This window comes from Hyla sarda, chromosome 6, assembly GCF_029499605.1.
Source record: "Hyla sarda isolate aHylSar1 chromosome 6, aHylSar1.hap1, whole genome shotgun sequence".
In the NCBI taxonomy this organism is placed as follows: Eukaryota; Metazoa; Chordata; class Amphibia; order Anura; family Hylidae; genus Hyla; species Hyla sarda.
Genome location: NC_079194.1, coordinates 261,769,875 through 261,797,395, shown reverse-complemented (window position 1 = coordinate 261,797,395; position 27,521 = coordinate 261,769,875). Strand labels below are relative to the sequence as shown.

At 42.2% G+C, this 27,521-nt stretch overlaps 1 protein-coding gene across 4 annotated transcripts in view; it reads right to left on the bottom strand.

The window, feature by feature from the left end:
• Positions 1-3,717: 3,717 nt before the first annotated feature.
• BSCL2 (BSCL2 lipid droplet biogenesis associated, seipin) overlaps positions 3,718-27,521 on the bottom strand; it is a 57,032-nt gene continuing 33,228 nt past the window's right edge. For 3 of the 4 annotated variants that reach the window (XM_056527144.1, XM_056527143.1, XM_056527146.1), the window contains 2 exons: positions 15,036-15,110; positions 3,718-5,695 (listed from right to left, as the gene is read on the bottom strand). In XM_056527144.1, the coding sequence (XP_056383119.1) occupies positions 5,520-5,695; positions 15,036-15,110 (251 nt within the window). In that variant the 3' untranslated portion in view covers positions 3,718-5,519. The remainder of the gene's footprint in view (positions 5,696-15,035; positions 15,111-27,521) is intronic. The other variant, XM_056527145.1, reaches the window with a different exon arrangement.

Below are 27,521 nucleotides of genomic sequence, written 5' to 3'. Positions count from 1 at the left end.
CAGGGATGAAGGAAAGGGGCCCCCGCCTGGCACAGTTTCACCACTTCATCCTAAAATAGGAGGGGCCTGATGTTCCCATACCTAGAAGAGATAAAAAGGTTCCCAACAGTTATGGTAAAAGGGAGAATAGGGCAACTTGAATTGAAGATTCCCCTTTCTACAGGTGCATAGCAGTGCAAAAAACAGCCTATAAAAGGTACAGCCATGCTAGATTATTATATCGTATTCTGAATGACCCTGTTGGGAAAATGCAGCCAGTCCTGTATTAAAGGGATTGCTCTGGGCCAGGTCAGGTAGTACACATCAGTCCCTTTCACCTGAAAGACATGAGATGCAAATAACATGGGTGATGTTTCCTTTGTACCTTAAGACATGACCCAATTCTAACGAAAACATGCACTGGAGAATGGATCTTTATAATAAAAGCACCTGGCACTGATTTCTAAAGTTGAGCTTACTCTCCACCAGCGTTTGGGAGATACTGGTGTACAGTAAGCTCAACTTTAGTGCCAGGCAGCGGCTGCCAAGACTAACAAAGTCATGGGATGTATCAAGAGAGGCATAGAGGCACGTGATAAGAACATAGATAACATAGATAAGATCATTCATCAGACCACATATGGAGCATTGTGTCCAGTTTTGGGCACCTGTATATAAGAAGGACATGGCTGAGCTGGAGAGGGTGCAGAGGAGGGTGATGTAGAGAATTAATGGTATGGGAGGATTACAGGACCAAGACAGGTTATTAGGCTTGGGGTAATTTAGTTTAGAGAAAAGACGTCTCATGGGTGATCACAATATAACAATGACAAGGGGGCATCCTCTACATCTAAAGGAAAGAAGGTTTCACCATCATCACAGACAGAAATGATTTACTGTAAGAGCAGTGAGACTATGGAGCTCTCTGCCACATGATGTTGTGATGTCAGATTCAGGGCCAGTCCTACCATGGGACCCGGTGGGACCATGGTCCCAGGTGGCACTTTTTCAGGGGCGGCACTTTGCTGCCCCCTTTCTTTTTGTGCCACCTGGGTCCATGGTCGGGCCGGCCCTGCCGCTGCCTGTTCTAAAGTGGCCTGAGCTGCTTAATAGTGCAGCGGCCACTTTAACACAGTGAGCCTGTGGGTCTCACGAGGGACATTGAGCAAGTGATGTCCCTCCGCAGACCTGCTCAGGAGGACATCAGTGATGCCACTCGTCAGGCTGCCACCGGAGAGGAGAAGCTTTGTGTCTGGGGTGGGTATGTTGGGGTAAGACTATGCTACCTAATAAGGGGAAACTGCTACCTAATGTGGGGAATCTATGTTACCTAATGTGGGGAAACTATGCTACCTAATGTCGGGGAACTGCTGCCCTACCTAATGCTTTTTTTTCTTTTGGGGGGAGGGGGGAGAGATTGGGAGTCCTTTAAGCATTTCACTCTTGAACCCAGGCAGCACTATGTCTTGGGCTGGCCCTGATCTGACTCAATGAACAAGTTCAAAGGGGCCTAGATGTTTTTCTGGAGAAATATAACATTTCAGGTTATGGATACTAGATTTATGGGGAAAGAACGTTGATTTATTCTGATTGCCATATTGTCAGGCTGGAAAGGAACTTTTACAGTCATGGGGCAATTGGCAGCAGCCTCATGTTTTGTTTTTTTTGCCTGCCTCTGGATCAACACTGTAGGGTTATAGGTTGAACTCGAAGGACTCTTCATCTTCTTTTTTTCAACCTTACAACCTTTGCTACATCAGCCTTAAGCTAGACATGTCCCCAATCACAGAAAAGGTATCAAATGCAAGTTGAGTAAATGTACAGTAAAAAATTGGAAAAAAAAAACACAATATTAAATTGACCATCAACTTGTTTAGCCATATAAAAGCATAAACATTCCTCTGCTAAGTCTGTAATGTGACTCTGGAATCAGGACACTTGGAAAGCAGATACAGCTTTTGCACTGGTGCCCCGGGTATCCAATCTATGTCTCTACTTGATAAGTAAATATTCTAGGACAATATAAGCTCTCTCCAAGTGTTGCAACACTCCCTAGTAAAGTCACTTCCAGGCAGATTTGGCAAATAAATTTCCAGTTATAGAAGCTTCAGTTTACCTTGTGGTGTCTTGGAGTACTATAACCAGATAGTTTAGAAACAAGGTTGTAGGTTACCAACAGTTTTAGGGTAGGTTTACACAGGTAGATCTTCTGCAGCAGAAAAACCGCAGCAGATTTTACTGTCTTCAATGTCTCCCTTATTTACATGGCTGGCAAAAAAAGCAGTTTTTTATTTACATATTGTGTACACAGATCTTAGATGTGTTATCACGGGGGGCCCGCCGCTGGGAACCCCTGCAATCTCTCCTAAAGCTCCCCTATCATCTGGTGCACAGAGCGAGCTTCACTCCGTGCCTGACAATTGGTGATGCAGGGGCCGGACGATCGAGACGTCACGGCCCCGCCCCCTCATGACATCACACCCAGCCCCCTTAATGCAAGTCTATGGGAGGGGGCGTAGTGGCCATCACTTGCATAGACTTGCATGGAGGGGGTGGGGTGTGACATCACGATCCTCTGGCCCCTGCATCGCCAGTCATCAGGCACGGAGTGAAGCTCACTCCGTGCACCAGATAGGGATGCTGCCGGAGAGATCGCGGGTGTTCCCAGCAGCAAGCCTCCCACAATCAGACATCTTATTCCATATCCTTTGGATAGGGCATAAGATGTCTAGGGGCGGAGTACCCCTTTAACTCAAATTTCCTGCTGTTAAGATGGCTTAACAGATTAGATAGCTTCTTGTCGGCCAACGCTATTCTTTCAGCACCTCTTTTCCCACAAATATATGTTGCTCAGTTGAACATGTCGATGTTCTAATAGAGGAATAAAACTAGTAGTGGCCTAGGCTGTGTTCTTTTAGGCAAAATCAGATTTGCACATGTTCTGGACTGATTCCTGGTTTTGGCTAAAAATACAGATCTAAACACCTTAAAATACTAGGTGTAAACCCTTAGGCTTGATTCTACATTTCCCATTTGACAAAATTTTACATGGAATCAACACTTAAATCTGCATAAAGGCAATACAATCCACATCACATGCATGTTATTGGGCCTTTTCCCAACTCCATTCACATGTAATCCTAAATGTTTGCCAGCACAGAAACAGAAATGAGGAGCTATCCCATTAAGAGGAGTATAGATATAGATGATGTACTTTAGGTTGTAGTCACCACAAAGTTAGTGAGTTTTTGGTACCTATAGAAAGCTTGGTGGGGGCTGATCACAAACCTTTTTACAGTATGTCAGTCACCCCCTCCCCCACCCTTCACTCCTGAAATAAAGCAATTTATAGTTTCTCTGACTAATTTGTTGAATCAGTCAGAGGCATACACTTTATTACAATATGGTCTGTGTCAGCACGTCCCTTGATAAAGTCAAGCCAGACGAAACGTACTTTGGGGCAGGCAGTATCAGTGCACCATATGGGTGAGTTGAATTCTTTATTCATGTTATGTGATAGCTGGGCAAGTTCATAGGAGGACGGCAGCTTTTCAGTGCACTCCATTACAGAGTTTAAGTCACATTCCATATTTATTCTTTGTCTCTCCCCTGCACGTTTTGTATGGTCACTACCGCATGATGTATAGGTTTAGCCTTTGTACACTCCTCCTTGGTTGTTTTTACAATCTATTTCCCTTAAATTTTTAATATGAATTAATAAAGTACAAAATTCAGTAGTTATTTTATTGCTCTCTGCCTTTTTGTATAAAAACTTTATTATCATAGAGAGACATTCAGAAATTATGTAAAAGAGCAAATGCTTTGTTTTTTACTTTCTCTATTGTATAGTAGTGCAAAACACAAGTGATACTGTACTAATGGTCAATGAAGTTTATGGGGAAAACATACTGGACAGGTATAAAGAATGGTTTTCATGTGTCATGCAAAAAAAACAGTACAAAGAATTGATACATGTTAACTTGAGCAGGTTTATTGGTGGTGTCCTCTCCCGTTCACTCTATTGTGAATTCACAGTTTTATATTGGTTTCAGAAAGCAAAGTTTCCTAATGGTGTAACACTATTCTATCTGGTCTGCGTATAAGCTTTGGAATGTTCCTTGTCATGTATACAGAGATGTTCTATGTATCTGTAAGTGTAGATATTGGGATCACAGTGAGCAGTTAAAATATTACTATGTGCATATTTGTGTTAAGCTAAGTCTAAACAGCCTGTGAATATTACACTAAAAGTATTACTAGGGTCTGTATATTAATATCTTCCAATGATTTTAGCAGTTTACAGACTTAAAAGAGCCCTGGATATGCCACAAGAGCAAAAACAACTAAAACAAAATAACACTGGTATGAGCATACATTGTAACTACTGCTGATTCACCAAGTGAACCTGCATTAAAGAGACACTAAACTAGAAAAGAAAAACCTCTGAACAAAACATATGTCCTATAGATATCTAGCAGAGAAAACAAATCCAACTCCAGTGCTCCAAGACTTAATCTTTAGCTGTGGTGTGACCAAAGGGCAGGCTTACCTGGACTAGCCTCTACAGCAAACAGAATAGGGGAAAGTTCCTGCTATAGAAATCTGCTTTCTATCTAGAAAAACAAAGCCTACGACTCAATTCTTATCCAAAACCAACAGAGATGTAGGCAAAATTCCTACCTCTAAGTCTTTTACACTTTGCCTTATAATACAAGACAGTGTCCTTTTACATTAGTCTCACCTATCAAAGAAATTGGTGACATTTCCTTAAGTGCCCCCTTTAATGTACTATTATGCCAGTGAACAGTGTGTTCTGTAAATAAATATGTGAATTCTGTGAACAGACTAAAACTAGCAACATCCTCAGGTATGTCATCGTCTTGTCTGGACACATTCTACGTGAACACTACATACCAGATCACTAAGGTGTGTTTGTATGGCTGCCAAATTGGAGAAAGTTGAAGTGATACAGGTAAGGAGGAGACTTCCTATTAGTTTGTGTGGAATGTTCTGCTGGGTAAGAGTTTGTTCATCTTAAACAGCCGAGTCATCACTTAATGAAACACTATATTCTTCTATGTGCTTGTGCAAGATAAGCTCATGAAATCACTGCAGGAAAAAGAAGGAATGTCAAAGACCTAGGTGTGTTGTGTAAGTTTACCCAGAAAAATAAATGGATGATGCTGTGTGTACATGTAGACTGAAGATAAGGAAACTCATAACCGCCAGGGTAAAATCACAAAAGTGAACAAGTAACAGGTTTCAGCAACCAGCAAGCAGTCTTTAACCTGTTGGGCACTGTGGCTGTCAGGACATGCTGGGTGTTCTAGTCTGACAACGACTGCAGAGCCATAGGTTCCGGGTCACTGCAGTAAGCTGTGCCACTGGAGGAATAACAATATTCTATAACAGAACATGGTGGAGTCAGTAGCCAGAAAGGGGAAAAAAAAGTGTCATCTCTAATTGGAATCAGCTCTGGCACGTCACCTCTGCCAACACCCTGGAAGGATGTGGGTTATTAAGTGCAATGATTTGAGTCATCAGTGGGCACTGCACTGAGTAATCCTCTGCTGCAGAATTAAACCAGTTTGAGCCTCCTCCATAGCTGTGCCCATAGTGGCAGAAAGGTCTGTGTCCCCAGGTAAACTTATATCGAGCTCTTCTAGGTCATTGGTCTCTTCAGTTATTCCTATAGGCCGAGGAGTCACACTTAGACCTAAGAGAAATAACATTGGTCAGATATCAGATAAAAACAGATAAGTGGAAAAACTTTAATAAAAATATCTAAAGCTACTAGAGTCTGCTAGCCCAATATTAACAATCATTTGAATGAACAGAAACGTACAATATGAAATGAAATAACACCATACAAAGTAAGAATAATACATAAAAGACTGTATGTCAGGACACATTGTAAAAAGGTCATATTAAGGAACCTCTGCTATACGTAAATTAATAATCCTGGTCATAAACTCAAGATCTGCCATGAAATGAGTTGTCCAAGGGTATCTTTGGCCAAGAGCATTACTCACATATACTACTGTTTTCAGACAATGATTGTCAGACATGGATGATAAATAATAAGCGAGACTAAATCAACAACTCCGCTGGATGGTTTTCACATTATTATCCAATTAATTGTAAACTTTGAATAAAGTGAAAAAAGATTTTTCAGTCCTCAGCATACCACTTCTTCCAAAATAGATGTATAATGGGATGACTGATCCCCTTTGGGAAAAAATTTAGAACTCACTGGACCAATCTTAAATCTGTATAATTTATTTAAAAATGTAAGCAACATGTATAACAGTATAAAACTGAATATAGCACAAACCGCAGGGCCCTAGGTTTTGCACTTTAAAATAAAATTGTATAACACTTACTAATAGTTGGCACACACAAATTCTCAATGGTATACCCTAATATTATCAGGTATGTCTTACTCACACTATAAAAATATGAAGGATATGCAGTTATAATTATGGTATTGATTGTGCTCCATAAATTCTGTAACAAATAGAGTCCTGCAAATGAAAATAATATAGTTCCGCATATGCTGTAGAAAACGTCCTGCAAATAGAAACAATGTAGCAATCGATGGCTAAATATTCAGTCTCATATGGTGGATAGGTATTTATGCACCGCAGGTCCTATAAAGAAGGTAAATGTAGCAATGCTCTGCTGTATTGAAATGATGCATTCAATATGAGTCCTGCAAAGTGAAAACAAATGGCCAAGTCCCGCTAAGTAGCGGTGCACTCCAGGCAGGAGTCGATGTTTGATGCCTGCAAATAGTAAGATTTGGGCACAGCGTGCCACTCACCACTGCACGTTTGTCCGCTGGCGATGTTCCTCTGCTCTAGCTGGAGGCGGTGGTGGTATCGCACTCTGTGAGACCACTCACTCCATTGAGTTCCCCGGTGGGGTGTGATGTGGGCAGTCAGCTGACCAGGTGAGATATGGCACGTGCTCTGGTCTCTTATCGTTCTCTGGCTCAGGTAAATTGTTTGAGTGTAGTATGGAAGGCTTTTTGCAGGTTTCTCTCTTTGCTGGGATGTGATGTGGAGCACTTCTCCTATTTCTTCAAGAGATGCACACCGCAAGAATGCCAATTGTTCAGTGTGAATAGGGTTCAAGTGCTATACTGCATAGCTACCATAACCAAATGCATTTGGGGGTATATAGACAGAGTTCAATACCCCTTCTTCAGTGGTGTATGATACAATGAAAGAAAGCAGGCTTTTTATATGGTCTAGGGGGGGACATGTATCAAAGATTTTACCCCTGTTTTGTGTGTATTTTTTTTGCGCAAAATTTTGTGCAAGCCCTTTTTTTGCAGACGTTTTGGTAGAGCATGTTGTCCAGATGTGGCCAAAACGGGGTAACTTGGAGCTGCATATATAGTACACATGGATTTATTACCTGCGTACTTTTCCTTTGCACCAAAAATTTTTACGCAAGTGCGTCTTTTTCCCCAAAAATATAAGCCAACTTTAACTGCACGTAGCAATCCTTTCTATTTCTGAAGGAAAGTTCTACTAAGGAACCACCAGAATGTTTTCACTTTCCTATCTCAATTCCTCACTTGGTTTGCTTTATATTGCTTTTTACTCCTTGGTTATTCCAAAGCACTTTTAAAATAATTTGCATATAGAATATTTGTTTACAGTTCAGTTATTCATTAGATCACTTGTATATTGATTTTGTTATTTTATGATCCAACAATTTAATACATTTACATAGGAAATGTTTGATATCTTACTTATCATTGAACAAGCTCCGTCACATTAAAATAGCTTTGTAATCCACTTAACACTGTAGATCATTCTCCTTTTATTTTTTAAATTTACTGCTTTCCGTTATACTTTTCCCCAGCGCCCGGTAAGATGGTGGCTATCACTGATAGCCAGCCACCTTACCATGTGACCACGGGGGGTTTCATCCCCCCCCCAGCAATCGCTGCTATCAGCTACTCAAATCTGACTAGCTGATAGCAGCGTTTCGCTATGAGAATACTTAGCAGCGCGGTGTGTGAGTCCGGATCACGGGGATCGGGACACACACCGCTCTGCTAAGTGTCCCTTACCCGTCCCCCGGCGTCACTTACCCGTCCATGCGGTGTCCTGAGCGGTCCGAGCGGCGTCCTCCAGTCGGTCCCGGGGATGGTGCGTCCCCGTGGTGAGTTTTCAGCAGCAGGGCGGCATCTTCATTGGCAGCAGTGAGATCGCCGTAAAGCGATCTCACTGCTGCCTCTGGGAGTTTCAAAACTGCAACTCCCAGCATGCCCAGACAGCCTTTGGCTTTCTGGGCATGCTGGGATTTGTAGTTTTGCAACATCTGGAGGGCCACAGTTTGAAGACCCCTGTATAATGGTCTCCAATCTGTGCTCTTCCAGATGTTCCAAAATTACAAATCTCAGCATGCCCACTCTGTCGAGGCATGCTGGGAGTTGCAGTTTTGTAACATCTGGAAGACCACAGATTGGAGACTATTATACAGTGGTCTACAAACTGTGGACCTCCAGCTGTTGCAAAACTACAACTCCCAGCATGCCTAGACTGCCCAAGCATGCTGGGAGTTGTAGCTCATCAACATCTAACCCTTCAGATATTGCCGAAATACAACTTCCAGCATGTCTTGCCATGCTGGGAATTATAGTTTTGCAACAGCTGGAGGCACACTAGTTGGGAAACATTGTTCGTTTCCTAACTCTTTTTCCCAACCCGTGTGCCTCCAGCTGTGCCTCCAAACTATAACGCCCAGCATGCACTGACAGACCATGCATGCTGGGAATTGAAGTTGTGCAACAGCTTGAGGCACACTGGTTTGGAAACACTAAGTTAAGTAAAAAACTTTCAAGTGTTTTGCAACCAGTGTGCCTTCAGCTGTTGCATAACTACAACCCTCAGCATGCACAGACTGCCAAAGGGCATGCTGGGAGTTGTAGCAGTATGCCTCCAGCTGTTGCATAACTACAAGTTCCAGCATGTCCTTCTGCTGTCACTGCATGCTGAGATTTGAAGTTTTTGCAACAGCTGAAGGCACACTGGTTGAAAAACACTGAGTCTATTTCCGTGTTTCGCAACCAGTGTGCCTCCAGCTGTTGCAAAACTACAACTCCCAGCATGCACGGACAGTCAAAGGGCATGCTCGGAGTTGTAGTTTTGCAACAGCTGGATGTTTCCCCCCAATGTGAATGGACAGGGTACACTCACATGGGCGGAGGTTTACAGGGAGTGCTGCAAGATTGAGATAGAGCAAACTCTCTGTGAACCCCCGCCTGTGTGACTGTACCCTAAAAACACTACACTACACTACACTACACTTAAATAAAATAAGTAAAAAACACTACATATACACATACCGCTACATAGCCCCCCTCCCCTCCCCAATAAATATGAACAACGTCTGGTACGGCACTGTTTCCAAAATGGAGCCTCCAGCTGTTGCAAAACAACAACTCCCAGTATTGCCGGACAGCCATTAACTGTCCAGGCATGTTGGGAGTTTTGCAACAGCTGGAGGCACCCTGTTTGGGAAACACTGGCATAGAATACCCCTATGTCCACCCCTATGCAAAACCCTAATATAGTCAAATGCGCATGGCGCTCTCCCACTTTGGAGACCTGTCGTATTTCAAGGCAACAGTTTAGGGACACATATGGGGTATCGCCGTACTCGGGAGAAATTGCCTTACAGATTTTGGGGGGCTTTTTCTCCTTTTACCCATTATGAAAAGGAACAGTTGGAGTCTACACCAGTATGTTAGTGTATAAAAATAAAATTATTTACACTGACATGCAGGTGTTGCCGCATACTTTACATTTTCACAAGAGGTAAATGGGAAAAAAGATCCCCATTTTTTGGGACACAATTTAGCCAGAGTACGGAGATACCACATATGTAGGCGCAAAGTGCTCTGCGGGCGCACAACAAGGCCCATAAGGTAGAGTGCACCATGTACATTTGAGGTGATTTGCACAGGGGTGTCACAGATGTTAAATGAAGAATAAGGACATTGGTATAATTGATGTGTTATAATTGGGTGCAAAAAGTGGTATTATTGTGAGATTAAAACTCTACATAATGAAGAAAAAAAATTCTGAAACTAATAACGAGGACACAATTACTGTTTAGGTGCAAATACGCTGCAGACAAAGCTCCTACTAAATAGAGCTGCAGTGTAAATTTATGTTCTGAGGAGAATTCTAAATTTAAACGCAATTCAAGAAAGTAGCTGCGGAAGAATGATAAATTTAACGCAGCTGCGCCAAATTTAGACAACAGGCAGAGGGGTAAAAAACTTCTATTATACACTGGAAATGATACATGTCCCCCTAGGAGTCTCACACCTGTGCGTTAACTGGAGCGCTTACAAAACATGAAATGGATCTCTCTCTGATCCAACCCAAAATCCGAAATGGATCACATAGAGTCTCACAATTTTTCAAACAAAACCCCTATTATCTCGAATGGTCTGGAAAAACCATAATATAGAAGCTTTTCTCAATAGAGGAAACAAGATAATCAGTATATTTAACTTTTTCTTTTTGAGAGGGGAAAGATGTTTCAAGTCTTTTATTCTCTTACACTTTATTCTGCTAGGACACTGTTCAGACCTCAAACTTGTACTTGCCCCGAATCAAAAAAGGATTAAAAATATACACAGGAATAAATTTATCAAAATATGAATGAATATAAGGTTGTGGAAAGAAAGAGAATAAAATATCAATAAAAATGAAATTAAAATAATGATAATAAAGAGAAATAAATAAAAATTAAATTTAAATTAAAATAGAAGAAAATAAAAATAATTATTAGGGTTATAGGTTGAACTTGATGGACTCCGGTCTTTTTTCAACCTTATGAATTATGTTACTATGTTAAAAAAACAAAAATAAAATTGAGATTGAAATATGAAATGAAGAATATGTGTGTTTGATGTTGATAGTAGCAACAGGAAAACTAATTCAATCTCGCCAAATATGGGGGTCAGCGGGCCGCAAAATTTCATTCCGCGGGCTGGGAGTTTGAGACTCCTGCTATAGATAGTCCCCTATAGGGACTATTAAAGTGTGAAAAAAGAAAAAAAAAAAAAAAAAGTGAAAACTCACCTCCCCAATAAAAATTTTAATTGTCCCTTTTTCCCCCAAAAAGTGTAAAAAAGACTAATAAATTAATTAATAAACATATTTGTTATCGCCGCATGTGTAAATGATCCCGTACGGTGAACGGCATAAATGTAAAAAAAAAATAAAAAAATCCTAAGTTGCTGCTTTTTTGTTTCATTTAATTCCCTAAAAAAATGTATTGAAAATTTATAAAAAGTTTATATATGAAAATGTGGTATCAATAAAAAGTACAGATCACAGCGCAAAAAAATTAGCCCTCATACCACTGCTTATACGGTAAAATTAATAGAGGGCTTTTAAATGTACTAATTTGGTTAAAAAGTTTGCGAATTTTTTTTGGTTGCGCCATACATTTTATGGTAAAGTGAGTGATGTCATTACAAAGGACAACTGGTTGCGCAAAAAACAGGCCCTCATACATGTCTGTGGATGAAAATATAAAAGAGTTATGATTTTTAGAAGTCGAGGAGGAAAAAACTAAAATGTAAAAATAAAATTAGCTGAGTCCTTAAGGCCAAAATGTGCTGAGTCCTTAAGGGGTTAAGGGTCGTTTGGTTCTGCCTATATACTGCTTGTTGCAGTTACATTGTAAAAGGTAGATAACTCCTTTCGTATTGCATGTAATTAGATCAGAGGTTTTCCATTTAAATCAATTTACTGTATAATGTACATTGTAGATTTATTTCTCTTTTTTATTTGTATTATTATTATTTTTTGTTACTATTTATATATATATTTATTTTTCCATTTCATTTTTATTGATATTTTAGTCTCTTTCTTTGCACAACCTTATATTCATTCATATTTTGATTTATTTTTTCCTGTGTATATTTGTAACCCTTTTTTGATTCAGGGCAAGTACAAGTTTGAGATCTGAACAGTGTCCTAGCAGAATAAATGTAAGAGAATAAAAGACATGAAACATCGTCCCTTCTCAAACAGAAAAAGTTAAATATACTGATTGTCTTTGTTTCCTCTATTGAGAAAAGCTTATATATTATGGTTTTCCCTACCATTCAAGATAATAGGGGCTTTGTTTAAAAAATTGTGAGACTCTATGTGATCCATCCCGGATTTTGGGTTGGATCAGAGAGAGATCCATTTCATTACATATAGACAAGCCTGATGCATTTTGGAAACAAGTTCTGTGGACCGATGAGGTTAAAGTTTAACTTTTTGGCCGGAATGAGCAAAGGTACGTTTGGAGAAGGGGAACAGAATTTAGTTAAAAGAACCTCTGTCCAACTGTTAAGCATGGAGGTGGGTCAATCATGCTTTGGAGTTATATTGCAACCAGTGGCACAGGGAACATCTCACGAGTAGAAGGAAAAATGGATTCAATAAAATTTCAGCAAATTTTGCATGCTAAATTGATGCCATCTGTGAAAAAGCTGAAGTTAAAGAGAGGATGGCTTCTACAAATGGATAATGATCCTAAACACACCTCGAAATCCACGGCGGATTACATCAAGAGGCGTAAACTGAAGGTTTGGAAATGGCCTTCACAATCACCTGACCTCAACATAATTGAAAATCTATGGATAGACCTTAAAAGAGCAGTGCGTGACAGACAGCCCAGAAATCTCAAAGAACTGGAAGACTTTTGTAAGGAAGAATGGACAAAGATACCTTAAAAAAGAATTGAAAGACTCTTGGCTGGCTACAAAAAGCGTTTACAAAGCTGTGATACTTGCCAAAGGGGGCAGTACAAGATATTAACTCTGCAGGGTGCCCAAACTTTTGCAGACACCATTTTTTGTTTTTTTGTTGTTTTGAAAGTGTAAATGATGGAAATAAAATCTAACTTTTGTTGACATATTATAAGAATGTCTAATCTATAATTTGATGCCTTCTGGAGATTTTTCCATGTTTCCTTGGCTTCTTTATGCACATTAATACAAATTTTTACCTGGGGTGCCCAAACTTTTGATCCCCCGCTGTAGATTGTTTTCATTTGCAGGACTCTATTTGTTACAGAATTTATGGAGCACAATCAATCTCAGTAAATCATCTATACATTGTTTTAAGGCTACCATAATTATAACTGCATATCCTTCATATTTTTACAGTGTGAGTAAGACATACCTGATAATATTAGGGTATACCATTGAGAATTTGTGTGTGTGCCAACTAGGGGTATTAAGTGTTATATAATTTTATTTTAAAAGTGCACAACCGTAGGCCTCTGCGGATGGTGCTATATTCAATTTTATACTGTTATACATGTTACTTACATTTTTAAATAAATCATACAGATTTAAGATTGGTCCAGTGAGTCCTAAATTTTTTCCCAAAAGGATCAGTCATCCCATTATACATCTATTTTGAAATAGGTGGTATGCTGAGGACTGAAAAATCTTTTTTCACTTTTTCTTTTTTCTTCTGGGTGAGAGAACCTTTCAGTTAACCTCGCATATTGACTACTGTGAGCTGCACAAACAGTCTTTCATTTTATTTATTTTTTTTACAAATTTAGTCATAAAATTTGCCATTTGTCCCATATAAATTTGACTATGGAAGATCACTGACCATATAAAACATGACTGATCATTCTTTGACCGACTATCTGGAGCTGCTGCGTTGAATGGTAGAACACCACCAATAGAAGGGGTTATCCCAAAATGAAAAATGATTCCCCATACATAGAATAGAAAATGACTATGATCAGATGTGGTATGACTCCTGATTACAAGAACAAAAGTCAGTTTTCCCAAGTGAATGGAATGGTGCATGCGTGCCCACTGGTCCATTCACTATCTAGGAGACGTCTAGTACAGTGCTCTGCAATGTTCAAAAGATCCTGAATGGAGCGGGGTTAAGCATGCATGCTGTCGCTACTTTTACCCAGGGGTCAACCAACCTCTGTTCTCATGATAACTTGTCAGCTAGTTATATTCTATCCTATGGATAGGGGATGATGTTCAGTCTCTATAAGGAGAGATCCAGTCAAAGTGACTTTACCTTATGTCCCAACCAGCAGCACAAGTGGGGTCTTTCTTCTCCGGAGTTAGCAGGACAGGCAAAATTTTATTGAATAAGTATCATTAAGAAAATAATTAAAGGGGTATTCCGGTGGAAAACATTTTTTTTTACTCAACTGGTGCCAGAAAGTTAAACAGATTTGTAAATGATTTCTATTTAAAAATCTTAATCCTTCCAGTACTTATTAGCGGCTGTATAATACAGAGGAAGTTTTTTCTTTTAGGATTTATTTTCTGTCTGTCCACAGTGCTCTCTGCTGACACCTCTGTCCATGTCAGGAACTTTCCAGAGCAGGATAGGTTTGCTATGGGGATTTGTTCCTGCTCTGGGCAGTTCCTGACATGGACAGAGGTGTCAGCAGAGAGCAATGTGTTCAGACAGAAAATAAATCCAAAAAGAAAAAAAATTTATGGCCAAATGTTACTATAAAACATGTCAAAATATTGTAAAGTCATACATACACTTTTTTGTGTTTTGGCTTTTTTTCCCCAAAATACAGCAGGCTCTTGGTAAAGTATGTTTCCAATAGGTTTGAAAAAGTTTCACAAAGATTTAAAAATGTAAAATAAAATAAAAAATTGTTGATTTATTTACAAGCATTTAAAATAGGGGGCGAAAAGGAGCTCTAAAGATTGTGTACTAGGCTGTAAAAAGGTGTCCTCCTGGACTTAATTGCTTATGGGCCCAAATGAAACTGGACCAGGAAAGAAAGAGAATGGTTGCTCTTCTTCTGTAAATGACAATGTTTTACCACATCATCTTGACCTAGCGCTTCTGGGTCTTAAACAAGAACAACTTTATTTGATGATGTAAGCCCTATGCAATCTGATTGGAGATCTTACAATGTGACTTGTGTATTCATATAAATGTGTGAACATCCATGAAAATGTGACTACACTCTACATTATTGTAGCAGTAACTGTAGAACATAATGGCTTTTACCAGAGTCATTTGAAGGGTCTTCTGTCGTGTTCTCACCTTGACCAAGAGTTTCTGTGTGAGGCGCTTCATCGTGCTCTGAGAAGAGAAACATTTCAGTTATAACCAAGGGTAAGAAACATGACAGGGATTTATACCCTCCAGGATCATTACAAAAATAGTTATGTGAAAGCAAGTAGCAGGGCTTAACTATCCTAATAGGAAGCCAGTTCTGCTAAATGTTTCCTACTGGAATACATTTCCTAAAATAAAAAAGGATTGGTTCATGAAGATACCTTAAAAAAGTGAGCTTGTTCTATGAGCTAGAAAGAACTCCGCCTACCCAAGCATTACACTGACAACCATTATAGAAAAAAAATACTCTGGGAGGTTTCAAGGAGAAATGCAGCGCAAGACTTAACTCCCCCCGGTGCCCGGGCTGCAAAACCCCCAAAAAACAACTTTAACTCATCTTCCCCCGTTGGGCAGATATCAGCTTCCCGTTTCTCCGGTGATGCTCTCCTTCCTGCTTCTTAGGCTCAGGACATCACACTGCAGTCAGCGTATCGCCGGCCGCAGCGATGTCCCACCTCGGCTGATGATAGGCTAAGCGCACTGTCATGTAAGGAGCCCGGGCAGCAGAGAGAAAGCGGGGCAAGGAGCTCCTTACATTGGTCAAGGGGGGGCATCCCTGTGGCCGGCGATACGCTGACTGCAGTGTGATGTTCTGAGCCTAAGAAACAGGAAGGAGAGCATTACCGGAGGAATGGGATGCAGATATTGGTGCAACGGGGGAACGTAGGAGGGTGAGTTAAAGTTTTTTTTTTTAGTTTTTGCAGCCTGGGCACAGAGTTAAAAGTCTTGCACCGCAGTTCTCCTTTAAACTTAGTACTTTGAGAAATTCAGTGAACAAAAGTAAATGTTTTCCATCATTTCTTTCGTACAGATATATCGAGCACGTAAAATCTTCACCTTATTATTTTCCTAACATGAATACAATTGGTATGGTCTATGGTGAAAAATTTTATAAAATACTGTCTGGACTGGGCAAAGCCATACAGCTTCTAAACTCAGCTGAGATGCCTGCCAGCAGGCAGAGGGCAGTGAAGGAAGAATGCCCCTCCTCTTCAATAGCAAGCATTCAAGGTCTGGGCTGCCATAGTGACCCACATGCAAGTGACCACGGCCACTAAATAACAGTTTAGGAGGTGTGTGCATAAGGGCACACAATCACAGTGGAAAGGCATCACTGTAGTGGGCAAAGGATGCCCATCACAGGATCAGTGGTGTGTTCCTGTTTTGAGACAAAATGGGATTACTCATATAATGCACATGGGGGTTTCTAATTAATACCATTATGCAACCCCATGTACCTCACACCAGTAACAATAAGGTGAGGATTCTTGCCAATGGGATGCCATGGGATTCTTGCCAATGGTTTGCTCAGTTCTGAAGAAGAAAAAAAAATTTAAGATGAAAAATGTTATAATGTCACTGGTGTTCATCTTTTGGTGCAGCTATTGGACATCACATGTGGATGTGGTTTTGTCCACACAAGATGATAGTTACATAGTTAGTACGGTTGAAAAAAGATATACGTCCATCAAGTTCAACCAGGGAATTGAAGGGTGGGGTGTGGCGTGATATTGGGGAAGGGATGGGATTTTATATTTCTTCATAAGCATTAATGTTATTTTGTTCCAGGAATGTATCTAACCCTGTTTTAAAGCTGTTACATTTTCCTGCTGTGACCAATTCCTGAGGTAGACTGTTCCATATGATTTATTACTCGCCCCCATTATACTTCCAGACATCTGCAGGATGGAAATGGAGCAAATACGCTGATAAACTCTTTCTGGCCCCGCAGAAGCCGCTATGGTTCAATGATTTAAAGTGTCCGCTTTAAATCATGTAACTGTTGCGGCTTCTGCGGGGCCAGAGTCCCGCTGCCGCCGCTGCCCGATTCCCTCGCCATCCCCAGCTTTCATATTTACCTGTCCTGGGGCGCACTCCTGCAGGATCCGGTAACAACGGCATCCTCCGCCGGTACCGGAGCGTGCAGGATCAATGAAGAATAGCCTTAATGGAGGCTGCAACGAGTCAATTTTGCCAGTTCGTCTGTATTCCTATTGTGATGTAAAATAAACTTCAAGATTTTATTGCACGAGAAAACCTGGCTGGACATCTATTCTTTGTTGATGCTGTTCTTGGTGTAGTCTGCACCAGTCCGGGCCGGGCTATCTGTAAGTCAGGTGAAGCTGGTAACTTCTCTTCACTTCGGAGCCCGCAGGAGCACGCCCCACAACAGGTAAATATGAAAGCCGGGGATGGGGAGGGAATCTGGCAGCGGCGGCGGGACTCTGGCCAGAGTCTTTCGGGGTATACATACACCTTCATTTTAACAAGGATATTTGGGTAAATAAACTCTTTACCCAAATTTTCCTTGGAAAAATTACGGTGCGTGTTAAAGGCCGGTACGTGGTATACCCCGATAAATACGGTAATACCTTTTCAGGCTATGAGTATTTTGAGTATTTATATAGAGTATTTTGCCCAAAGCACTTTGCAACACACACACCACTATTTTCCAATAGGAATACATGCCACAGTCCACACTTTTTTTTCTTATGTGTTTCAAATATGCTAGTATAATGTTGTTACTTGGGTGAGTGTATGCCCAAGTAATGTGCATCAGAGATTTAGGATGATGATTAGCCCCAAAGAATGGGACTAATCCATATGAATTACCATGCATACTGAATATTTTTTGACCCGGGAATAATATGATATGTGAGCATGGCCTCTCAAATATTAGCTTAACAGTCAGCCCTCTGTATCTACAAGTATTGCACAGACATCACTGGGGAAAGGTGTCAGAAATGTCACTTATCCAGTGTGGATCTACCGCTCAGATTTTGTTATGATTTAATGCAGCCTAGATGTAACCATTGTGTCCTTGGTGATAAAAGAATGAGGTCATCTGGAGATGTTACCAAACTCCCTATGTAAAATATTCACATCTATTCATTACAAGTTGTAGATGTGACTCAGAACTCCCTTTTACTCACATATGTCTGAACTGACCTTATTCTCTGATCCCTAAATTTTACCAAAGATTTCCTTTTATCAGAGCAATATAAGAAATGAAAGCTGAGTTTAAATTGCTTGCTCTGTTTAAGAAGGAGAATCTTACTATAAGACAGTTTGATAAATCTCCCCATGTGTGAAATGGCAGGATACTTTCTTATAGTGGGAAAAAAAAGTTGCCCTACAATGGACATTAACTGGTTTCAGTTGCAGGTTGATTTATATTCAGATTCAGTCACATAAAGGTAAACAGTGAGACATATACTGGTAATTTATTGTATAACATGTAGAGAGGACATGGGTTAGGGAAATGTGGGCTTTTGAGGTGATATAGACACCCATATGACCCTCCCGTTCCGTTGCAATTAGGTATACTACATATTTGCTTTGGAGGTACATTTTGCATGCTACAGAATTTATTGTACAGTATATCCATGTCGGCATTCCATTATGGTCATTTTCTTATTAGTATGGGATACACCTCAGGTATCTTTTCCTATTATTTATACTACATGTTGGTTTTTTCTGTGTGCAGCCGTATAACTTCTTTGTTCTCAAAGATGACATGGCCGCTCTGTGCTTTGAAAAGTCTACAGCGCAGTTGCGTCTATGTTCAGCTTGCCCGATGACATTTCCCACAGCTGACATGGCCGCCCTGCGTTTTGACAAACTCAGAGCGCAGCCACGCCTGTGATTGGCTTGTTGTGCGACGTTGTGCATCACATGACACATCACGTGATTTGTGCCCTTACGGTCCTGCACACTGGATTTATTTACAAACAGTGTGAAGGATGGCATGTTGCAGTGAATGTCCACCCATCTGGGATGGAGGTAACACCTACTAGTTATCAGTATGCACTTATTTAAGAATGAATCTGTTCTTCTAATGTATTTTTACTGTAAGAAATGTACTGTGTGTATTGTTGCACTGTGAATTGTAACACTTGAGATTATCTGCATTTTTCTGATTGCACTATTTTATGCACTTTATGATACTGTTTACCTATGTGATGTCACAATGTAACTACCCACTTGTGGGAGGTGTTCACCAATTAACACTTGATTTCTATGTATATATAATGGATCATTCCTTGACGTCCTACGGCAGCACAGAATGGGTTAAGTTCGTCCTCCCGAACTAGTCAGAAGAGGTCATTAGCATAAAAAATTAAACAAATTAGCGTAATTAGCCCAATTAACAGACCCCTCCCGCTAGGTATAAATGGACAAACTCACACACAAGCCATAGAGTTTTTATTCTTCTGAACTCAGAAGGGGTATTTTAGGTGGAGGGGGTTTATATCTCTCCTTTCTTTACATATACTATTTTTTTTCCTTTTTTACAGGCTTTTGCCTGAAGTATGCAGATAAGCTGTGAAGCCCTCTGCTTTTCTCAATATGTTGGGGTAGCTGTGAAGGCCCCAACGATTGTGGACCGGGGTGCTGTGAAGTCCCCTTCTCATAGATGTGTGTCTGGAGCCTATCAGGTACTGTGAAGTACTTAGCTTATCACGCGGCGCCTACCCGGTCTTGTGTGCTCCCGGCTCGGCGTGTGTGCTCCCGGCTCGACGCGGCGCCAGTCTCCAGAGCGCTCGGAGGTCCGCGATCCAGTGGGCGTCCCGCGTGCAGTAAGTTGCTATGCGTGGGACACCGGAAGTGAGCTGCGCGTCGCGAGGGGCGGGCAGGACACCGGCGTTTCCCGCCATGTAATGCTTATAAACTTGCTCCTTTGCATCCCTGCTGCCGCAGACACTGTGTTTAGGGCAGCGGGGCTCTGGAGATTTAAAGTAAGCATTTCTTTCTGGGTGTACATGGATAACTGTGAAGTGTCCCGCACTATAAATATGAATATAGTAGTTTGATTATTGAGCATACTGTGAAGCTGCAATTATTATTTAGGTTACTGTGAAGTACATTCCCATATATTTACTATCACTACTATCTTGGTTAAACCTGCAAAACAAACCTATTAGGCTCCGCACTTTTTTTTCTTTTTTTTTTACATGGGTGACAGAGGGGTGTAGAGGAGTGTACAGAGGGGTGTAGAGGAGTGTACAGAGGGGTGTACAGGAGTGTACAGAGGGGTGTACAGGAGTGTACAGAGGGGTGTACAGGAGTGTACAGAGAGGTGTAGAGGAATGTACATGGGTGACAGATGGGTGTAGAGGAGTGTACACGGGTGACAGATGGGTGTAGGGGAGTGTACATGAGTGACAGAGGGGTGTAGAGGAGGGTACATGGGTGACAAAGGGGTGTAGAGGAGTGTACATGGGTGATAGATGGGTGTATATGGGTGACAGAGGGGTGTAGAGGAGTGTACAGAGGGGTGTAGGGAGGTTACAAGGGTGACAGATGGGTGTAGAAGAGTGTCCATGGGTGACAGAGGAGTGTACATTGGTGACATATGGGTGTAGAGGAGTGTACATGGGTGACAGAGGGGTGTAGAGGAGTGTACACCGCGCTTGGGAATCACTGCTCTAACATGAGGTTTCATGTGAATTTCTTTATTAAAGATTTATCTTCCTCTTTGCCATCTCCTTATACCTGGTACTAATCTGGCCAGTTGCTTTCTGCTGCGTCATTACCTGTATATCGCCGTCCATCTCTGCACTGATCCGTTGGTCACGTGCCTCGGCCGCGTCTTGCACTGCTCATTAAGCAGATGAAATTCATTTCCTGCATTTTCCTGCCCTTTTTTCCTCACTGAGTGGCATCTCCTCACAGTGACACATCATGCGATGCAGCTCCCTCAAAAAACGGCATCTTCTCAGTGACTCACTGTCTCATGTTCTCAGTTCCTGGCATCTGAGCCATTCCTGGTATTACAACGCCACCTTTGGGCTGTTTTTTAGGTATTACACTTATTCACTTACTTTTTTTCTTATATTTCTATTGTATTGTATTAAAACCTATTTTTTTACTTTTAGGTTCTCTTTTACCCCTCTTCTACCCTATTTATACCCATTACATTTTATTATATTAAATTAAAATCATTATGTCCACACAGGATCTCCCTTCTTCCAAAGATTTGGAATACATGACTGGCGACCAGATTTACTAGTCACTAGTAAACAAATCTGTTTCTAAGTCTGTGCAATCAGCCGTGCAGACAGCTATGGCCTCAGTGCAGGAGACCATAGCTAGGTCTGTGGCACTTGCAATCACACATACTATGCCTTAGAGACCCCTGGATTTATTCCTTCAACTCCAACTGACCATTGGTCTGCAGAGGACACTGCTGCACATTCCTCAAAAAACCTTCAAAATAGAGGAATATTGTTTCTGAGGACCATACCTCCTCTAAATTGCATAAAGTACACAAGAAAGGGGCAGGGACTCAAGGGACAGGGACATAATACTCCCCCTTTATAAAGCATTGGTACGGCCTCACCTGGAATATGCTGTTCAGTTTTGGGCACCTGTCCATAAAAGGGACACTGCGGAGTTGGAAAGGGTGCAGAGACGCGCGACTAAACTAATATGGGGCATGGATCATCTTAGCTATGAGGAGCGATTAAAGGAGTTACAATTGTTTAGTCTTGAGAAGAGACGTTTAAGGGGGGATATGATAAACGTATATAAGTATATTAATGGCCCATACAAAAAATATGGAGAAAAACTGTTCCAGGTTAAACACCCCCAAAGGACGAGGGGGCACTCCCTCCGTCTGGAGAAGAAAAAGTTTAGTCTCAAGGGGCGACACGCCTTCTTTACCGTGAGGACTGTGAATTTATGGAACGGTCTACCTCAGGAACTGGTCACAGCAGGAACAATTAACAGCTTTAAAACAGGATTAGATACATTCCTGGAACAAAATAACATTAATGCTTATGAAGAAATATAAAATCCCATCCCCTCCCCAATATCGCGCCACACCCCTACCCCTTAATTCCCTGGTTGAACTTGGTGGACATATGTCTTTTTTCGACCGTACTAACTAACTATGAAATACGGAGTAGGTCAGGTTTATTTTGAAGGCTCCCTACCAGTATGCCATGACGCAGGTGTTGCTATGTCACACCCTGGACCCACCGCCCGTGAGGAAGCAAATGTTAAAAGGGCTCGGGAAGACTCTAAAAGAATCAAGCTTGATTCTAATAAAGAATCCTCTAGTGAATTTAGCTCTATGGATCCTGATGATTCAGATCCTGAAAAATCCTGCTATTTTGAGGATCTCTCTGAGGAGAGCGACTAACCACCCTGATGCGGGCAAATCAGATGATGTGGGACTCCATATTTTAAGCCCTTTCATATAAAACACCCCAGGTCAGGGGAATGGAGGTTACAAATTCCTGAACCTGTGGATTCGGAAAGGGCTTAATAAATCGGCAAGGAACAAATTAAGAGCCGAATGCCCTCGACCTTCATTGCCATTAAATTCAGCTGCTACCCCCAACATTGATCCGATTTTAATTAAATACCTATTAAAGTGGGATAAGTACCACTTTGGGACGTCATGCGCTGTCCAGAATCGACCTGGCGTGTGGTAACTCGTTGCTTATGTCTCAGGTCACCGCGATCTCCTACGAGCCGCGTGCTATATCTGACCATTCTCCCCTATTGCTTGATGTCTCCATGGTCGGTTCTGGCACATCGCGTAGATGGAAGATCCAACCCTTTTGGTTGGATCAGATTGGCCCTAATGATAGAATCCCTGATCAACTTCAGGTATTTCTTGAGGCTAATACCCCCGAGGGGTCCCCGGCACTGGTGTGGGAAACGCTGAAAGCCTATCTGAGGGGGTGCTTACGCTCTACTATTTCATTCATCAAGAGGTCTACAGTTAGGAGGGAGGAGGAATTGGCTCAGAGTTGTGCACAATTGGAAGCTCGTTATGTGGCGGACCCGTCGGAGGCTAATGAGATCTTGTGGCTACGGGAGGGGCGACAATATATGTTGCACCTCCACGAAAAGGCCAATAGGAAATTATTCTTCACCAAACAGTTTTATTTTGAGCACGGGAACCAATCTAGTAAGTTACTGGCTCATATAGTCAGACAAAACTCCTTTGTTGCTCCTATTCTTAAACTCCGGGCCTCGGATGGATCCGTCATGTTGGGTAATGATGAGCTGTTACAATGTTTCTCTACGTTTTATTCTACTTTATATACTTCACAGGTGCAGTATAGTGTTGCTGAGTTGGCTGCCTACCTGGACGGCATTGATTTTCCTAAATTATCGGCTGAAGATAGGGACTTTTTAGATGCTCCTCTCACTTTATTGGAGTTGCAAGAAGCTTTGGCAGACATGGCCAGGGGTAAGTCTCCGGGCCCTGACGGCCTCCCTTTGGAGGTTTACTTGAAGTACAGTGACGTACTCCTGCCTCCTCTGCTAGCTATGTATGACAGAGCCCTTACTGATGGGGTCCTGCCTGATTCCTTATATGAGGCGACGATTGTTGTCCTCCTAAAACCTGATAAAGACCCTATGGAGTGCGGTTCCTACAGGCCTATCTCCTTATTGAACCTTGATTATAAACTTCTAACTAAAGCCCTGGCCAATAGACTGAATCGGGTTGTATTATCGCTTGTGCATCATGATCAATCCGGTTTTATGCCAGGCAAATCCACTTCGGATAATATCCGTCGTGTCCAAACTGCCGTCCAGGTGGGTGGTGCTATGGGAGGGGAATGGGCCGTGGCGTCACTTGATGCAGCTAAGGCCTTTGATTCGATTGAGTGGGGATACCTCTTAGAAGTGCTTTGTAGGTTTGGATTTGGTCACAATTTTAGGTCCTGGGTCTCCCTCCTCTACAGGTGTCCGCGGGCCCAGGTCCTTGTGAATGGTGTGTGTTCTCCTCTATTTCACCTAGGTCGTGGTATGCGTCAGGGGTGCCCCCTGTCCCCGCTTCTGTTTGCGGTGGCGGTGGAGCCCCTTGCTTTGCGTATACGTCAGGATCCTGGTTTCCGGGGCATGTCTGTGGGAGGTAGGGAGGACCGCATAGGCCTTTATGCCGATGACATGGTTCTCTTTGTGTCTGACCCCACTACAATGATCCCCTATGCGATCGACCTGATGGATCGTTTCGGATTTTTTTCGGGACTGTTCATTAATTGGTCCAAATCGGCGGTCATGCCTCTGCTGCCTAGAGCGTGGCCCCCGACGTTGGGTGGTCTCCCGGTTGTCACTACATTTAAATACTTGGGGGTGTATATCAATAGGGATCCCTTGCTGGATCTTGAGGTCAATGTTCTCTCCCTCCTGCCCTACATTAAATCTAAGTTTAGGATATGGGCCCAGCTGCCACTGTCTGTCTCTGGACGTATTAATCTTATCAAACTTATTGTTCTCCCCAAATGCTTGTATGCCCTAGAACATGCTTCTGTTCCTGTCCCTAAATCCTTTTTTGATTCTGTACACTCCCTTCTGTCCCCGTTTATTTGGGGACCTAGCAGACCTAAGATTAGTCTCACCACTCTCCAGCGTCCCAAGCTGGAGGCGGGTATGTCCCTTCCTGATTTTTACTTGTATTACCTGGCGGGGAAGTTGAGATATATTAGACATTGGGTTCTGGGAGACTCCATGCCTGACTCTGAACAATACCTGGATAGGTTCGTCCCCTCAGTGTCTCCCCGGATGCTCTTAGAAAGCCCTACTCTAGGGGGTCGTGCTTACCTACCTTCACATAAGCTGGCTGTAAAAGTGTGGCGGGCCGCTAAGTCAGTATATGGATATGCTGATATCCCGTCTGATACCCCTCTATGGCACAACCCCTTTCTCATCCATGTGGGTGAGACTCTAGACTCTGTTTTTTGGATGAATGCTGGTGTGCTCACTCTGGGCGATGTGTATAGGGATAATGTTTTGTGTTCCTTCGAGCAATTGCAATCAGAATATGATTTACCCCGACATTGCTTCTTTAAATACCTACAGCTCCGTCATGCATTGTCAACACAGTTCCCTGCTGGACGTGCACCCATATCGGCATTCCCTCTTATTGGTATTTTAAAATCGCAGGGTCCTAGGGGACTGGTGTCCATCCTATATACGCACCTCATTCAGGCCAAGAACTCCCGTTCCCGGTTGCCGGCTGTCCGACACTGGGAATCTCATATTCCCAATTTGACCAAAGATGATTGGGAGGAGATGCTTTCCTCACATATGGTGGTGTCTCCTTCTGCTAATAATAAACTGATTCAATTAAATATTATACATTATAGTTACATCACCCCCGTTCGTTTGCATAGAATGGGTCGTTCTGACTCGGACGCCTGCCATAGATGTGGTGCGGCTAAAGCTGATTTCTGGCATCTTATTTGGGCTTGCCCTGATATAAGATCCTTCTGGCAGGATGTCCTTGGTCTTCTTGCCACAATTATCCAACCTCCCCCGGGGTGTGACCCTCTGATTTGTTTATTTGGAGTTCTGGATGAGGAAGTGTGGCCACATTACGTGCGCACTTTATTGCGAGAATCCTTATTTTTTGCTAGGAAGTCGATTGCCCTCAAATGGATGGACCCCGGCCCGCCTTCCCTGTCTCAGTGGAAAGCTTTGGTTAATGCTATGATACCCTTCTCCCATCTTGTTTACAAGAATAGAAAATGCCCTGGTAAATTTCTTTCTGTGTGGGGTCCCTGGTGCTCCTCACCATTGACCCAATGTTCATACTCTGCATCCCCTGAAGGGACTTAAGGTCATGACTGTCCTTTCCTTTCTAGATGTGGTTGTATATACCCCTTTGATTTATGTATGTTAAGCTGTTGTGCTGGATGTGTGTACTCCCTCCCCTCTGTGGACGCATGGGTCTGCTTTAACATTAGAAACATTATGCTTGGCACTCGTGACTAGATGTGGCGATATCTGCTGAATTCTACACTACGGCCTCTATTCAATATTATTTTGCCACTTTTATATTACATACCATCCCCCTTTTCTTTTCCTTTTTTTCGTTCACCTTGTTCACCCTCTCTTTGTGTTAAGGTTTCTCAACTGGCTGTTCTTGGTTTTCCTCAGATTGTGCCCTCACTGCACTGATTACTGCCGGATCTTTATATGATATTATGTCGTTTACATTCTGCTTACTTGTACATGTTCTCAGTGCCTTTTTTTACTTGTGTACTCCGCTTTATACCATTTTGCTCTGTGAGGCGATTTGGCTGATGTGTGTTTAATCTTCAATAAAACGTATTTAAAAAAAAAAAAAGTGGGATAAGTACCCTAAGAAGGGCCTGGATAGGTCTTTTAAGTCATGCCAAGATAAATTATTGGATTTAATTGGCTCTCTTACCAAGATATTGGACCTGTCTAAAGAAGCGGCCGCTACAGGTAACCCTGTAGATGGGCTCAAAGAGCTGATTGCCTATTTGGGAATACCAATGTGGCTTTTTATGCTGAGGGCAGACACTCAATTCTGATGAAGTTGGATCCCCAGCTTTCTCATTTAGCTATGTCAGAAGCACATTCCCCCACTGATGGACTGTTATTCGGGGAATCTTTTATTAAAGGAATTTCCAAATTTGTAGGACTCTTTCTTCACTGGATAAGGCTCAGGCCTCCTTGAAGAAAGTGTTTCACTCTAAGGTTTTTGCTAGGGCTGGGAGAGGCATGGGCAGCTTTCCCAGCCGTAGACCTCAGTTTAGACCAACTCAAAGAGGCCCTTCCCAGACCTACAGGCCTACGTATGCCTCACCCTCCACACACGCTACCTCGTTCTTTCCCCATAGAGAAAGACCATGGACATCAAGAGGACAATGCGAATTCACCAGATCCAATGCATCCCCAGGTAAGACAACAATGTCTACATTCTTCCAACATACCATTAGGAGGTATAGTAAACACAATTTCAGGTTACCAAATAGATTGCGTCTCCCTTCCAATCCAACCTCATCTTCCTCACCCTATCCAATTCTCGTTAATAGACCAAAATCTAATGGATTCGGAAATCACAGAACTTCATTCCAAAAAAGCTATTATCCCAGTCTCCTCACATGAACAAGATTTTCTAAGCGTTTGCTAATCGTGAGGGGTCCCGTCGCTGAGGACATCCGTGATCTCCGCTGCGGCACCCCAGTCAACCAGTGCAAAGAGCAAATTCTACTCCGTAGAAGATGATTGTCGACCACAGCCGCCACGCCCCCTCCATTCATGTCTATGGGAGAAGGCATGGCGGCTGCCGGGCCGGAGACTGCGGGGGTCCCAAGCAGTGGGACTCCCGTGATCAGACAACTTATCCCATAGCCTTTGGATAGCTGAGTACCCCTTTAATTAAAATAGATCTCAAGGATGCATATCTCACAGTTCCTATTCACCCATCCTCCCAATCTTATCTTCAATTCCTTTGGAAGAATCAGATTTGGCAGTTTACTTGCCTTCCTTTTGGACTCTCATCAGCACCATGGTGTTTCACAAAACTTCTGAAACCTGTGGTAACTGCCTTACGCTCTTGAGGGGTTCGCCTCATAATTTATCTAGACAACATTCTTA